The sequence below is a fragment of the Pan paniscus genome, chromosome 1 (genome assembly GCF_029289425.2).
Source record: "Pan paniscus chromosome 1, NHGRI_mPanPan1-v2.0_pri, whole genome shotgun sequence".
Taxonomy (NCBI): Eukaryota; Metazoa; Chordata; class Mammalia; order Primates; family Hominidae; genus Pan; species Pan paniscus.
In genome coordinates, this window is record NC_073249.2 from 179,728,004 (window position 1) to 179,744,906 (window position 16,903).

The 16,903-nt window shown below is 40.3% G+C and overlaps 1 protein-coding gene and 1 pseudogene across 2 annotated transcripts in view; one reads left to right on the top strand and one right to left on the bottom strand.

Moving 5' to 3' along the window:
* The window catches only part of CYP4Z1 (cytochrome P450 family 4 subfamily Z member 1), a 56,795-nt gene that overhangs the window by 35,934 nt on the left and 3,958 nt on the right, over positions 1-16,903 (bottom strand). The window contains exons 2-4 of one of the 2 annotated variants that reach the window (XM_003812885.6): positions 15,852-15,993; positions 3,695-3,739; positions 1,901-2,028 (exon numbers count right to left, since the gene is read on the bottom strand). In XM_003812885.6, coding sequence (XP_003812933.5) covers positions 1,901-2,028; positions 3,695-3,739; positions 15,852-15,993 — 315 coding nt within the window. The remainder of the gene's footprint in view (positions 1-1,900; positions 2,029-3,694; positions 3,740-15,851; positions 15,994-16,903) is intronic. The other variant, XM_055093292.2, reaches the window with a different exon arrangement.
* On the top strand, positions 5,273-9,315 carry LOC117974851 (tubulin alpha-8 chain-like; annotated as a pseudogene).

The window sequence follows — 16,903 nt, forward strand, 5'->3', positions numbered from 1 at the left end:
ATTTATATGACTTTTATCATGGAAAAACTAAGCTGACAAAACATGGAATAAAAAATAAATAAGAATTCAAAAACATCTGTAGAGAGCATAAATAAACAGAGGTTTTTGATTCTAGGAAAAGATCCCTAAAAATATTTAGTACTTGACAAGTTTTTTCCCAGATCCATTGAGAATTTAGAGAGGAATTAGAGATAGTTCTTATTCTCAAAGAGTTTGCAGTTAAGAGTCAAGACAGAAAACCCTCAACTATATATTAGAATTCGGATGTATTTACCCCCTTGGACATACCTGCCAATATCCCAGAAAATTTCACTTTGTCAAAAGCCAAGTGTTTATTGAGATGAAGTTCTCCATTTCAATATAAATATTTATATACTTTTAAGCTGTTATTAACTCTGTAATGTGAATTAATTAATTAATTCAATTTGAAAGCTTTTTTCCAAACACATTACTAAAATCAGATGTTCTGAAAGATTGCAACTATCATGGAGCCAAGAAGAGTAGAGAAACAGCAAGAGGTAGGTGATAATGGGGCTGGTGTCTATTTGGATGTGGGTAAGGGCATTGCAAGGAGAGGCACTGGTTGGAGCAGGCTGAAGGGGGCATCATCAGGAAGGAGCCTTAGACTCGAAGAGAGGTGCATCAGTTCAGGGTGCGCTCTTCCAACTCAAGGAGGCTTGAGTTTGAACTCAACTCTTCCTCTAATCTGCTTATGATCTTGTATTTTTAGTAGAGATGGGGTTTGGCCATGTTGGCCAGGCTGGTCTTGAACTCCTGGGCTCAAGCCATCTACCCACCTTGGCCTCCCAAAGTGCTGGGATTACAGGCATGAGCCACTGCACCTGGCCTGCCTTGTGACCTTGAACAAACTACTTAATCTCTGCATCTCAATATCCTTACTAGCAAAATGGAGATAATACAGCAAAATTGTAAGACTGTAGTAGTATAAAAGGATATAATAAGCCTGATGCATAGTAAGTGCTTAAAAAGTATTTGCAGTCACTATATTTATATGTTTTGCTTTGATTTTTATTTTGGAGTGGGACGTGGGCATGGTGACGAGGGTCATAAAGGATAACAACATGGCACACTGGAAAATATGGGGCCAGTATGAATCCAAGCTGACGTGTTTAGGGGAACCCATGTCTCTGAGCCCCTGTATCATTAAGAAGTCTTTGTGACTAGGATTGAGATCCTGTGTATAGAATTGCTTTACTCCATGCCTGGGATCTTAGAAACTTAGTCTTTGAGTTGTCGCAATCACCTCTTTCAGGACCCCTGAAACAGACCTTAGGTGTACTCAAAACCACCTGGCATGTCTTTGCCATCCAAACTCCAAGAGGACAGGTGTGGAGACACACAACTGTGTCTTCTCTATGGGTTTTAGATTGTCTTGTGAAATCTCTGCACCCTCTTCTGCCTCAGCCAAAGCTAAAGCTCCCTTTTCTCCTTGACCACAAGGTCGTCTTTTCTCTGAGTCCCCATCTCTAGAAATCCTCCCCTTTCTCCAAGACTCAGCTCCTGTCACCTTTCTTAGGAAGTCTTTCCTGACTCGACCTCCTGAACATGATACATTTCTCTATGTTGGCATGGCTACTCCTATGGGTGTCTTTGCTCTTCTGCCTTGTGTTCTCCAAATGTAGTGAGTCTACTGGACTCACTCACTCATTCATTCAGCTACTTCTCATTGAGCACCTACCCTGAGTCCATCCCTGTGAGAAGTGTTGGGTATACAAGACAGGGTCCTTGCCCTGATGATGATGGTCATGGTCTAAACATCAAATAACCCCATATCAACTGCTGTGAACATGGTTCTGAGGGAACTCAGAGTCTCCCACACCATATGACTGGCAGCACCTCACTTCAGAGGCCAGGTACGAATGCTCTCTTCTCCTCTTACCAGCATCATCCGAACACTCTCAGACATCATGGTGATGAATATTTTCAGAATGCTGATGTTGAAGCCAGGTTTCACAATCTGGCGGTGCTTTTTCCATTTAGAACCATCCAGGGTCACAAGTCCTCGACCTGATGAAATGAGAGGGGCAACTGTTTCTATCACAGGCCAGGTAAGTGAAGAAAGACTAGGCAGGCAGTGAGCAATTCCCTATCTATGACACTGGAGAAAAGCTAGAGTGGACAGAGCTTTGAAAGAGTGAATGAGCAGGAGTAGACCTAACTCTTTGGGAATTAAGTCCAAATCAGAAAATTTGTTTATACAATGAACTCAAAAAATGGTCCATCCTATCCTATTTGATGGTCAGATTCATCAGCCGCTTGATAAGAGTTCAAATTTAGGGTGGGTGAGAATTACCCGAGGTGCTTGCTAGAGGCAGATTCCTTGGCTTAATCCTTCCGAGCCAATAATTCCTAGGTGTTGAAGTAGAATCAAGGACTTTTGAGTTATGACAAGGGTCCCAGCTAGTTCAGGTCCACACTTTGAGAAATACTGCCTTAGACTGGCACAAAGTTCCAGACTGAAGCAGAGGTGCTGCTTTCTTTCCATCACTTTTGTGCTTCTCTTCAGGCTGAGGATCAATGATGGAGGACTAAAGGGGCTTTTCTTTATCATTCCTGCTGGACAAGTGGGTTTGAGATCTCCACTGAGTTCATAAAAGACTTAGTTTATGAGAGTGGATTCTTTCAAAGGGATCCTCAAGAGCAAGATTTTCCAGGGGCAATTAGATTGTGGAAAACTGATAATGAAATTTGTGGTGAATAATATTTTAAATTCTCTGTAAGGTGGAAAATCTAAGGAGAGGGAGAGAAGGTGCCCATGCACATTTGATCCAGGGATCTGGGGCTACTACCCAGATCCTGAATCTTCTGGTGTGAACTTGCTTAGCTGCACAGGCAGGTTGCCCAGAAAAGGGAGGTGAAGTGTGGAGGGAAAAGGAGAGAGAATGATCTTAAGCAACTTTCACAACGGCAACCTCTTCCAGGGCACCATTCTCAGTAAGGTCCATGTTAGCAGGCTGAGGGACTCTCCTTCTCTTTCCATGATCCTCAAGTGGGGACTACCTGGGATAGTGACATCAGTTGGTGTGAGGAGGAGAGCATACAACCCCCTAGGCCCCTTCTTATTCCTCCACCCCTACCCCTAGTTACACCAGAAATAAAGGACCAGTCCCAAACAGGTAGAATAAGAGGAGAAGCTATGAAGGACAAGGCAAGATTGAGCTCAGGTTTCTGAAGCAAAAGCGAGTGTAGGTTGTGGTAAGGTGAGGGAGACAGGAGCATTTAGTGTCTATCAGGAAAGTAATTTCTTCCCCCACCTCCACCTCCACCAGGCTCAGATGAGAAAGGATCAGACACACATATGATATGGTTTGGCTCTGTGCCTCCACCTGAATCTTATGTCAAATTGTAATCCTCAGTGTTGGAGGAGAGGCCTGGTGGAAGGTGACTGAGTCATGGGGGTGGATTTTCCCCTTACTGTTCTTGTGATAGAATTCTCCCTAGATCTGCTTGTTTAAAAGTGTGTAACACTCCACCCCTACTCCTGGTGGCCACGTGAAGGTGTGCCTGCTTTTCCTTTTCCTTCCACCACAACTGTAAGTTTCCTGCAGCCTCCCAAGAAGCAGAACCCTGTACAGCCAATAGAACCATGAGTTGGTTAAACCTCTTTTCATTATAAGTTACCCAGTCTCAGGTATGTCTTTATAGCAGAATGAGAATGGACTAATACACATACCAACCCAGGATTCAAGGATTTTGTGGCTAACAACACTTTTGGGATCTGTAAAACAGAACAAAGGAGGCAAAAGATGGCATTAAGTGAAAATCACGAGTTAAAATGAGAGGAAATTTTTGTATGTTTCCATATTCCTTGTGGGTAACACAAATAGCTAGTGTGCAAGGTGGTTGGAGGCTAGTTCTTCAGTCCCGAGAGTCCCAGGGAAGCCACAGAATTAGAATGAGAACTTGTTTATTCATTCTCCACAGCACTTGGTGCTACAAGGTCAATAGCAGTGGAAAACAGAGCATAATTTCCTTTGTATAATTTTCAGAGTATAATTTTCTTTCAAGATAAGTTGAAAAAATACATTTGTTTTTGTTGGGGAACTCTGACAACATTTTAAAGCTCCAGTTCCTTTTCACATAGACATGTACAGCTAGACACAGGAACATGACTTTGAGATAAATTGTAGATTTTACCCTTGTTGGATTTGTTTGAGAAAGATGTATATAAATGAATCAGAAGAAAAGATAGGGGAGATAACCTTGGTTTTACAGTTTTGGGAAAACAAGAATTAGGGTCTTTATTCATTCCATCAACATCTTTATGTGGGATAAAGACAGGGAAATAAAAATGGGGGAGAAAACATATGAACATCTAGGAAAAGAGAGGATTGTTAACATGAGATTCACTTTCTGCAAAAGTCCAGGTGAAATGAACCTATAAAATACCTTGAGTTCTAAGGGTAAGAAGATATCTTATGGCATTCACTCTCTCAGTCCCTAGTGTATTCTCTCTCTCTCTCTCTCTCTCTGTCCATAGACTTCAGTATAAAACCACTGCCCTCTAGACATTTCCCTTTGTGTACCACACAGACACCTCTGGACCCCAGCAAATCCAAACCTGATCTATCCCTTCACTACCAGATAGCCTCCTCTTCCTCTATCCACTTAAAGGCACAACTGTATTCCCTATTTTCCCTACCAAAAGTTGGGACCCCTTCTTAACTAATTCCACTTTCTCATCCTCCTAATCTACTTGTTGGAAGATCATTCTGGCATTTCTTCAGAAATGGGTAAAAGAGATTGATAGAATTGTTAAGGATGTTTCCAAAACTATTTTGGAAAGAATGTATGTATGTCTACATTTAAGGCTAATAAGCATGAGCCTTTCTACTCTAGACATTCCAGGGTCCTAAAAAATAATGTCCAGGAGTGACATCAGCAAAAATGGTGGATTAGGAACTGTCCAGGGCCATCCCTTCCCAAAGCAAAAACAAAAATTATCTGGCAAAAACTGTTATAGTCAACTTTAGCAGATTTCTGGAAGACAGTTAATTGTTTACAGCAACCAGGTGCACACTTAATCAGAAGAAAGGCCACTGAAAAAGGATAGAAAAGATTGGTGGCATTGCAATTTAGCCTTGCCCCACATCCCTCTCCAGTACCATGGCAATCTTGAAGATGGCAGCCTGCATTCTCAGTGGGTTCTGATTCCTGGATCCTAGAGAAAGCAGAGTGGTCCTTGTTCTCAAGGAATTTTGTTTGTTTTGACTTCTGTGTGGGTTTTCTGAAGGACAGGGGCTTTCCTATGTTTTACCTAACTCAGAATTCTCTCAGGGCAGGGAAGTGTTCCTCAAAAACATTGAGAGGCAAAAGAACTAGCACTGATTCCTGGGACAAAAAAGAACAATTGAGGCAATAATAAACACACCAAAATCTAGAAGGAAAAGCTGGGAATGAGAATTTTTTTTTTGGAATCAATGCTTTAAAAAGTTCTCACATATAACAGGGAACCTACACATACCCAGGGTAGGATGCATGCTTGGAAAAGACCTGATAAGACCACAGGCTTTCAACTTTGACTAGTCCTTACACAAAGTGCAAGAAGAAAGAGAAAGCTAAGGCAAACTTGTAAATGCCCTGATTAAATATTAGAGGTGTGCCCCAACACAGAACCAACCAGGAAAGACCTGGAGAGTATTTTTATTTTCTTTCCTACCTTTTTTTCTTTTATTCCTTTTTTTCTTACATAACATTTAAAATGTTCAGTTTTAAACAAAAAAATTACAAATCATGTAAAAGAAACAAGGAAGTATGGCCTATGCACAGGAAAAAGAAATGAAAAGAAAATGTTATTGAGGAAGCATAGACGTTGGACTTATTAGACAACTTTAAATCAACTGTCTTCAATATGCTCAAAGACCTACAATAAACCATGGCCAAAGATGAAACAAAACCAAAATACTCATGTATGAACAAATAGAGAATATTAACAAAGACATATAAGTTGTAAACACAAACAAATAAAGTTCTAGAACTGGAGTATACAGTAACTGAAATAAAAAGTTCATAAGGTTTCAACAGTTGATTTGAGCAGGCAGAGAAAAAATTATCAAAGTTGGAGATAGGTCAATTGAGATTGTTGAATCTGAGGGGCAGAAATAGAAAACAGAATGAAAAAATGAATGGTCCTAAGAGACCTGTGGGACACCATCAAGCATACTAACATATGCATAATTGGAGTCCCAGAAGAGCCAAGAGAGAAAACTAAGTTGAAGAAATAATGGTTGAAAATTTCCAATAGCTTTAAGGTATTGATTTTAATCCCACGTTAATCACTATGAAAATAACTGAAAATATACAGGAAAGGAAATGAGAAGAGTAACATAAAAATGTTACCATACCAAAAACCAAAAATCAATTAAACACCAAAGTAGGCAGTAATGGAGGAAGTGAGGAACATAAAATATATATGACAGGCTGAGCACAGTGGGTCACACCTGTAGTCTCAGCACTTTGGGAGACTGAGGGGGAAGCATTGTTTGAAGCCAGGAGTTTAAGACCAGCCTGGACAACATAGTGAGACCCTTGTCTATACAAAAGAAACAATTAGCCAGGCATAGTGGTGCAGGCCTATAGTTCCAACTGCTCAGGAGGCTGAAGTGGGAGAATTACTTGAGCCCAGGAGCTAGAGGATGCAGTGAGCTATGATGACACCACTGCACCCTACCCTAGGTGACAGAGCAAGACCCTGTCTCTAAAAAAAAAAAAAAAGACATATAAAAAACAAACAGTGAAATGTTAGAAATAAGTCCTTCCTTATCAGTAATTATTTTAAATGTAAATGGATTAAGCTTCAATTAAAAGGCAGAGACTGGCAGAATGGGCTAAAAAAATGGGATCCATTAATATGCTGCTTACAAGAGACTCACTTTAGATCTGAAGAAACAAAGAGGTTAAAAGTAAAAGGGTAGAAAAGGTATTCTATGCAAACAGTAAGGAAAAGAGAGCTGGGTGATTATCAGTTAACTATACTTTATTGTGACACAAAGAAAGACATTATATATTGTTAAGGGGTCAATCCATCAAGAAGATATAACAGTTATAATATATAAATGTATACCTAACAATAGAACCCCACAGTATATGAGGCAAAAGCTGACAGCATTGAAGGGAGAAATAGACAGTTCTAAAATTATAATTGGAGAATTCACTACATCCCTTTCAATAATGGACAGAACAATGATACAAAAAATTAATAAGGACATAGAGAACTTGAACAACACTATAATTATGCCAAACAGACATGTTCTAAAAGCTCCACCTAACAACAGCAGATTACATGTTCTTCTCAAGTACACATGGGTCATTCTTTAGCATAGATCGTATGGTAAGTCACAAAAAGAGTCTCAATAAATTTAAAAAGATTGAAATCATACAAAAATACCTCTCCATAGAATAAAACTAGAAATCAATATCAGAAGTAAAACGGGAAAATTCACAAAACATGAATATTAAACAAGACATTCTTAAACAACCAAAGGGACAAGGAATAAATCATAAAAGACATTAGAAAATATTTTGAGGCAAATGAAAATGAAAACAACATACCCAATGTTATGGGATTCAGCAAAAGCAGTGCTTAATGAGATTTTTATAGCTTAAATGTCTTCATTAAAAAATAAATTCCTTAAATCAATAACCTAACTGTACACTTTAATGAACTGGAAAAAGAAGGGCAAATGAAACCCAAAGCTACTGAAGGAAGGAAATGATAAAGGTTAGAGCTGAGGTAAATAAAATAAAAACAGGAAAAACAATAGAAAAAAATTAACAAACAAAAAGTTATTTCTTTGAGAAGATTAACAAAATTGACAAAACTTTAATTAGATAAACTATGAAGAAAAATGAGAAGAATCAAGTTACTACAATCAGAAATGAAAGTGGGAACATTACTATCAACTTATTATTACAGATAATAAAAGGATTATAAGAGGACACTATGGACTACCCCCTTGGACTCCGTGGTGGTCTGTTAGTGGGAGATCCTTGTTGCTGTCCCTTCACCTCCTTCAGCCTTGCAGAACCTTACAAGTCCCTGTCATATGTGAGTGCATCTCCATGTTGGCTAGGCTGATGTCCAGATTGGCAGTTCCTGCTAGGATCTCTACTGCCTGGAACATGGCCTCTAGCCTGATGGCAAGGCCAAGAGACAAGACTATTGTGGGAGGAAATAACTCCTTCAATACCTTCTTCAGTGAGACAGGTGCTGCCAACCATGTGACTAGGGCAGTGTTTGTAGATGTTGAACCCAGAGTCATTGACAAATTTCACACTGGCACCTACTGCCAGCTCTTCCACCCTGGGCAGCTCATCACAAGCAAGGAAGATGCTGCCTATAACTATACTTGAGGGCACTATTGCATAGGCAAGGGGATTATATTGACCTCATCTTGGACTGAATTTGCAAGCTGGTTGACTAGTGCACAGGTCTTCAGAACTTCTTGGTTTTTTACTGCTTTGGTGAGGGGACTTGTTCTGGGTTCACTTCTCTGCTGGTGGAATGTTCTTTCTGTTGATTATGGCAAGAAGTCCAAGTTGGAGTTCTCTGCATACCCAACCCCCCATATTTCCACAGCTATAGTTGTATAGCTCTATCTTCATCTCCCATACCACCCTGTAGCACTCTGATTGTGCCTTCATGGTAGACAATGAGGCCATCTATGACATCTGTGGAGAAACCTCAATATTGAATGCCCAACCTATACTAGCCTTAACTGCCTTATTAGCCAGATTGTGTCTTCCATCATTGCTTCCCTCAGATTTGATGGAGCCCTGAAAGTTAATATGACAGAAGTCTAGACCAAAATGGTGCCCTGTCTCTGCATCCACTTCCCTCTGGCCACATATTCCCCCATCATCTCTGCTGAGAAAGCCTATCACGAACAGCTTGCTGTAGCAGAGATCACCAGTGCTTGCTTTTAGCCAGCCAACCAGATAGTGAAATATGACTCTTGCCATGGTAAATACATGGCTTGCTGCCTGTTGTACCATGGGGACATGGTCCCCAAAGATGTCAATGCTGCCATCACCACCATCAAGACCAAGCCTACCATCCAGTTTGTGGATTGGCATCCCATTGGCTTTAAGGTTGGTATTAATTACCAGCCCCACAATGAGGTACCTGGTGGAGACCTGGTCAAGGTATAGAGACCTGTGTGCATGCTGAGCAACACCACAGCAGTTGCTGAGGCCTGGGCTTGCCTGGACCACAAGTTTGACCTGATGTATGATAAGCCTGCCAAAGGTGGAGAACTCATACACCTTGATTTCAAACTTACCGCAAAACTATAGTCACCAAAACAATGTGGTACTGCCATTGTGTAGATATCAGAGTCCAAAAATAAACCCATACATCTGTTGTCAATTCATTTTCAACAAGGATGCAAAGGTGGTGATTGTGGCAGAGTGCCATGTGACATGAGAGAGCCACAGGCTGCTTGAAATTTTTCAGAAGCATGAAGAGAGGTGTGGAGGCATTTTATGAGTGAGCCATCTAGGTAGCTGGGAGAGTGAGGTGAAGGCCAGCCTTATATGCCAACGGGCAGTTGAGAAAAGCCCAGTGGGGGAATCCTACACACATCTTGCCATGGCCAAGAAGCAGCTCTGCAATTCCACAGAATTCCGACACTAGGGACCAGATGGAGAACTGGTGTCCACTTGCCAAAGCCTCCACCTGGCACTGGCCATTCCCAGAGGACAGGCATCGTTAGTGGGCAAAGCATCTATTGTGAACACCCATCTCGGTGCAACACTGGCATTAAGCCAATTGTAAGCAAACCACCTCTCCATCCCCAACCCATGGTATGTTTACAGTTAAGTGGTAGTCCTAGGGGTTTGAGGTAAGTAAATGTGATGGAAGGATCAGAAAAAATTTGCGATGTAGGGAGAGAAGATTGCTTGGAAATGGATCAGAGAATCCTCTACAACAGCCCTCAATAGAGTCAATGTTCACAGTGGCGGTAAGTGGTACTGGCATTAAGTGTAGATATCAGAGTCCAGAAATAAACCCATACGTCTGTTGTCAATTCATTTTCAACAAGGATGCAAATACCATTCAATGGGGAGAATGGTCTCTTCAGAAATGATGCTGCGAAAACTAAATACCTATGGGCACAATAATTAAGTGTACCTTTATCTCACTCTATATACAAAAATGAACTAAAAATGTACCAAAGGGGAAAAAAAACAATGAAATCACGTCATTGCAGCAACATGGATGCAGGTGCAGGACATTATCCTAAGTGAATTAATGTAGGAACAGAAAACCAGATACTTCATGATCTCACTTTTAAGTAGGAGTTAAACATTCAGTACTCATGGACATAAAGATGGCAACAATAGACACTCTGGACTACTGGGGTGGGGGAGGAAGGAAAGGGGGCAAGGATTGAAAAACTAATTGTTGGGTACTGTGCTCAGCACCTGGGTGATGGCATCATTTATACCCCAAACTTCACAGTATCATGCAGTATACCCAGGTAAGAAGCCTGCACATGTACCTCTTGAATCTAAAATAAAAGATAAATAAATAAATAAACAAATGCCCCTACTTTAGGCTTCTTTCACCCAAAAAAAGGACTAAAGACCTATGTACAAGAGTCAAAACTATAAAACTCTTAGAAGAAAAAATAGGGGAGGGTCTTCATGAATTTGGACTGGGCAATGGTTTCTTTAAAATGATAGTAAAAGCACAGGCCACAAAAGGAAAAATAAATAAGTTAGATTTCATAAAAATGAAAAGCTTTTGTGTATCAAGGGCCACTAAAAGGGTTAAAAGACAAACCACAAAATAATAGAAAATGTTTGCAAATCATATATCTGATAAAAAAACTTGGGTACTATATATATTTAAAAACTATTACAACTGAACAATAAAAAGACAGCCCAATTAATCATGGGCAAAGGACTTGAATAGACATCTCCAAAGATAAACAATGGGCCAGCAAACAAATAAGATGATATTCAGCATCAATGGGCAAACAATAAGATGATATTCGGTCATTAGGGAAATGCAAATTAAAATAAAATTGGTCTTGGCCTTGTGCGTTGGCTCATGCCTGTAATCTCAGCACTTTGGGAGGCTGAGGCGGGTGGATTACTTGTCAGTAGTTTGAGACCAGCCTGGCCAACATGGTGAAACCCCATCTCTACTAAAAATACAAAATTAGGTTTGGTAGTGCACGCCTGTAGTCCCAGCTACCTGGGAGACTGAGGCAGGAGAATCACTTGAACCCAGGAGGCACAGGTTGCTTTTAGTGGCCCTTGACACACAAAAGCTTTTCATTTTTATGAAATCAGCATTATGCATAATGGCCAAAAGTTGAAACAATTCAAAGGTCTATTAACAGATAAATGGATAAACAAAATGTGGTATATTCATACAGTAGAATATAATTCATGAAAAGAAACAATGCTACAAAATGTATGAATCTTGAAAACATTATGCTAAGTGAAAAAAGCAAAATGCAAGGGGTCACATATTGTGTGATTCCATTTATATGAAAAATCCAGAATAAGTAAATTCATAGAGACAAAAATGCAGATCAGTAGTTGCCAGTGACTGGGGCAAGGGAGGAATGGGGAATAACTGCTTAAAATGGGTATGAGGTTTCTGTCTGGACTGATGAAAAATTCTGGAACTAGACAGAGATGATAGGTGGATAGCACTGTGAATATACTTAGTGTCCCTGAATTGGATCTTTAAAACGGTTAAATGGCAAACCTTATGTGTATTTTGCCACACACACATAAAAGACAATGCCTATTTCTAGGGGTGAGGAAGAGCATTTTTGGCAATAGCCCCTATATATGGTCAGGATCTTGTCGTGTCTGAATTCCTCAAATGTAACACAGACCCTGGTGTGCACAGTACTAACCTGAGTTGCTCTCCATTGCCCCTATAGGACTTAGGGAGATAGTGGGGCCGATGTTAATGTGAAGCTCATGATACCTATTATGCCATGAGTAATAAACAGTCTAAATCCATTCAGGCCCGCTGGCTTTTTGCTGACTGAATTTATGAATGTGCAGTGAACCAGCTAAGTAGCTTAGGGACTGCTTGACAGCTTGATACCCCCATGTCAAAAATATTGGTACATTCATTAGTATCCCTTGAATTCATACAATTATTTCCACCTCCACCCCTCTACCTTTGTCCAGGCCTCCATCATCTGTCCTTTGGACAGTGCAGTAGGATAAGGTGGATTCCTTGTCTCCAGCCTTGATTCCCTCCAGCCATTCATCACACAGCTGTCTGAGTGATGTTGCAAAACACACAGATATTCACAGTACTTCTCTCCTTTGATGCTCACCATTACTCAGCCTACAAAGTTCTGAATGACTGGGCCCATGTCTACCAGCCTCTTCTCTTGCTTTGTCTCCTTCTCCATATCTGGGACAATTTGGCCATCAAAAAAGATAATGATGATAATGAAATTCAATACACTGATTTCTTAACAATCCATGAATCCTTACTGGTATGCAGAAAGACAGAGAAACAGAGGGACAGAAAGTGAGACAATGAGAGAAAGGCAGATGGGGGTGGGGAGAGGAGGAAAGTTCCTCATTATAGATAGGGAAAGCTGAAAAATGGAGAAGAAATAGAAAATCCCTATTTTTTAACCTCTATTAACTCAGATAAAACTTATGCATAAAAAGTTGTTTGGCTCTGTCTGTCTATCATCTATCTATCTATCTATCTATCTATCTATCTATCTATCTATCATCCATCGATCTATGAGCAAATGCAGACTTTATACCATATAAAAAATTAACACTAAATGAATCAAAGAACTGAATGTGAGAGCTACAACTTAAAACTCTTAGAAGAAAACATAAGGAAAACTTCATGACATAGGAGTTGGCAATAATTTTTTGGATATGATGCCAAAAGCACAGGCAGTGAAAGAAAAAATAGATAAACTGGACTTGATAAAATAAAAAAATTTTTCTCACCAAAGAACACTATCAACAGAGTAAAAAAGACATCAACAGAATGGGAGAAGATATTTACAAATCATATATCTGATAAGGATTAATATCCAGAAGATATAAAGAACTCCCGCAACTCAACAACAAAAGAAACCAAAGAACCAATTGAAAAAGGTGCAGCAAACTTGAATAGACATTTCCCCAAAGTTGATATATAAGTGGCCAGTAAGCATGTGAAAAGATGTTCAACATAATTAATCATTAGAGAAATGCAAATAAAAACCACCATAAGATACCATTTCACATCCGTTAGGATAGCTATTATTAGTATTAGTTTAAATAATACAACATATTTTTAATTTTTTTTTTTTCTTGAGACAAAGTCTTGCTCTGTCACCCAGGCTGGAATGCAGTGGTACTATCTCAGCTCATTGCAACCTCCGCCTCTCAGGTTCAAGCAATTCTCCTGCCTCAGCCTCCCAAGTAGTTGGGACTACAGGCGTGTGTCACCACGCCTGGCTAATTTTTGTATTTTTTTTAGTAGAGACAGGGTTTCACCATGTTGGCCAGGCTGGTCTTGAACTCCTGACCTCAAGTAATCTGCCTGCCTTGGCCTCCCAAAGTGCTGGGATTACAGGTGTGAGCCATTGCACCCAGCTGGGGTAGCTATTATTATTATTTTTTAAATCCCCAGAAAATAACAAATGTTGGTGAGAATGTGAAGAAATTGGAACCCTTGTGCATTGCTGGTGGGTATGTAAAATGGTGCAGCCACTGTGGAAAATGCTATCACAGTTCTTCAAAAAATTATATATAGAATTATCATGTGACTCAGTAATTCCACTTTTTGGTATCAACTTGAAATAATTGAAAGGACCCAAACAGATATTTGTACATGCATGTTCATGACAGCATTATTCACAAAAGCCAACTGATAGAAGTTATCCAAGTGTCCATTGTCAGAGGAATGGATAAACAAAATGTGGTACATACATACAATGGAAATTCAGCCTTAAAAAGAAAGGACGTTTTGATACATGCTACAACATGGATGAAACTTGAGGACATTATGCTACATGAAATAAGCCAGTTACAAAAGGACAATATTGTATGGTTCTACTTATGGAGGTACCTAGAATAGGGAAACTTAAAAGGACAGAAAGTAGAATGGTTGTTGCCTGAGGCTGGGGGGAGGGGAAAATGGGGAGTTAGAGTTTAATGTGTACAGAGTTTCAGTTTGGGAAGATGAAAAAGTTCTGAAGATGGATGGCGGTGATAGTTGCACAACAATGTAAATGTATTTAATGTCATTAAACTGTATACTTAAAAGTGATTTAAAATGGTAAATTTTTAGGTTATGTATATTTTACCACAATAAAATGAATGTAATTAAAAGAAAAGCACATATGGGAATATGATATCAATTAATGACACTAGAGAAGGGTACAATGGGTGTTCAAAATTTCTCTTGTAGGGTTGAAAATTTTCAAAAAAAAAAGCTGGGGATAAGATGATTTGGGTGGGTCTGGCCAGAAATAATAAGAGCAGGATTCTCAGCTCTCCTTTTTTGGCCACCGTGCTTCTGCAGTGGGACTCAAAAAGAAGTACTGATGTGTGGCAGATAAATGACTTAACATCCCATACTCTGTATATTATTCTGCTCTTTTCTCATGTAACTGTACAGTTATCACACTTCAAGGCATAAAATTATCCTTTTCTCTGAGGAGGAGACAATTTTAGGCACCAGCAGGGAATACAAACCAAAGAAAAAGAAAACAAAACAGTAAGAGAAAAAAAGCAAGAGAGGGAGAGAAATTCTTGGCTTCTCTGGGAAGGAGCTAAGGTTGTGCGTTGAAGACAACGGGGACTGAAGAAAATATGAACAGGAAGGATGGCTTTCCCTGTATGGCCTGCCCAGATGCCCTTACAACCAACCACAAAAAAAGAAAAACAGCCAGAAACGAAGGCTCCCTCCTCAAGGGAGTGAACACACTGAAGAGAGAATCTGTAGATAAAGAAGAGAAAATAACTCCAAAGGAGAAACAATCACTTTCCTCTTTCATCCCTTTTGGGCAAAGGTCCAAAGGTGAGAGCAGAGCATAAAGGGGAGCAGAGTAAAGTTTGAAACTGGATACCCAGACATTTCTTGCACCATTACCAGGAAGAAAGCTGAGATGGTGATTCTGGCAGAGTGCCCTGTGAAATGAGAGAGCCACAGGCTGCTTGAAATTTTGCAGAAGCACCAAGAGTGGTATGGAGGCATTTTATAACTGAATGACTCATGTAGGTAGCTAGGAGAGTGAGGCGAAGGCCAGCCTTATATGCCAACAGGCAGTTGAGGAAAGCCCAGTGGGGGAATCCTACACACATCTTGCCACGGCCAAGAAGCAGCTCTGCAATTCCACGGAATTCCGACACTAGGGACCTGATGGAGAACTGGTGTCCACTTGCGAGAGCCTCCAACCTGGCACTGGCCATTCCCAGAGGACAGGCATCATTAGTAGGCAAAGCATCTATGGGGAACACTCATCTCTGTGCAGCACTGGCGTTAAGCCAATTGTAAGCAAACCACCACTGCATGCCCAACCCACTGTATGTTCACAGTGGTGGTAAGTGGTAGTCCTGGGGGTCTGAGGTAAGTAAATGTGATGGAAGCATCAGAAAAAATTTGTCATGTAGGGAGAGGAGATTGCTTGGAAATGGATCAGAGAATCCTCTACAACAGCCCTCAATAGAGTCCTGACTATGATGTCGAGGAGGACATGGAATCTTCCCTTCAACATATCAAATGATGGATTTCCCTTAAAAATGCTTCAACCTGTCCTTCCCTAGTGCCACAGACACCCTGAGACCCTCTTTGTTGCTGCTGTGTACTGTGAGCCCCTCTTGGTTTTTACCTTGTCTTTTCAGGAGAATCTTGGCATAGTCTGGGTCATGGACACTGAAGAACATCGTAAAGGGTCCAACCCACAAGGGAACGGCACATGGGTATTTTTCCATCAGCTCAGGATACACCTCAAACTCCTTTACTGGGTAAAACTGTCATAAGATAAGTCATGACTGGTTAGTAAATGTTGTCACCCCAGGAGGATCCCTTTCCCTCAGATGGACCATGTGCTAAGTTGAGGGTCTGTGGACACCACCCCATCAGACAGGTTCACAACTGCTGAAGGCAAGTTTTCTTCTCCATGTGTCTCCAGCACTTCCACAGAATCTTCCTGGCCCAGGGCAAGTGCTCAGGACCTGTTGCTGAGTGATTGGTCTTCTCACTCCAGCGTCAACTTTGGAGATTTAAGTTCAAATCCCAATCTGACACTTATTCATTATCTAGGTCATCAGGGCCATGATTTCCTCACGTGTATAATAGGAAGACCAAATATATTTTACAAAGCTGCCATGAAAATTACGTGAAATTATAAACATAAAATTCCTGGCACAAGGTAAACCGTTAGTAACCACTGATTCCCTACCTCATCTTTGCTCTGGATATACCCACTCATGCTTTATCTGCCTCCAAAGCAGCGAAGTCTCACATGCCTTTTACTCCTTTTGGTTGCTGCTCATCTTTCAACTTTCCTTTCTAATTTGCTAAATGTTTTCCTATTTCCAGCTTCATTAGAAGCTGTAGCATCTTTGTATAGTTCCTGTGAACAATTGGCTTGGTCTATTTCTCTCTAGAACACCCAGTGTCCTGAGAATAGTAAAGACCTTGGCCTTGAATCAGAAGACCAGGGTTCAAGTTTCATTTCTGTCATTTATGAGGTGGGTAGCACAGGAAAGTTGCATTTCTATTTTAGGCTTCAGTTTTCTTATCCGTAAAATAGGAATAACAATATCTTTCCTCCCCATATCATAGAATTTTTGTAAAAATCACAATGAGATTGGTGTGAAAGCATTTTGCATATTACATAATGCCCCACCAGTCTGTGCTGTTTTTTTTTTAATACCT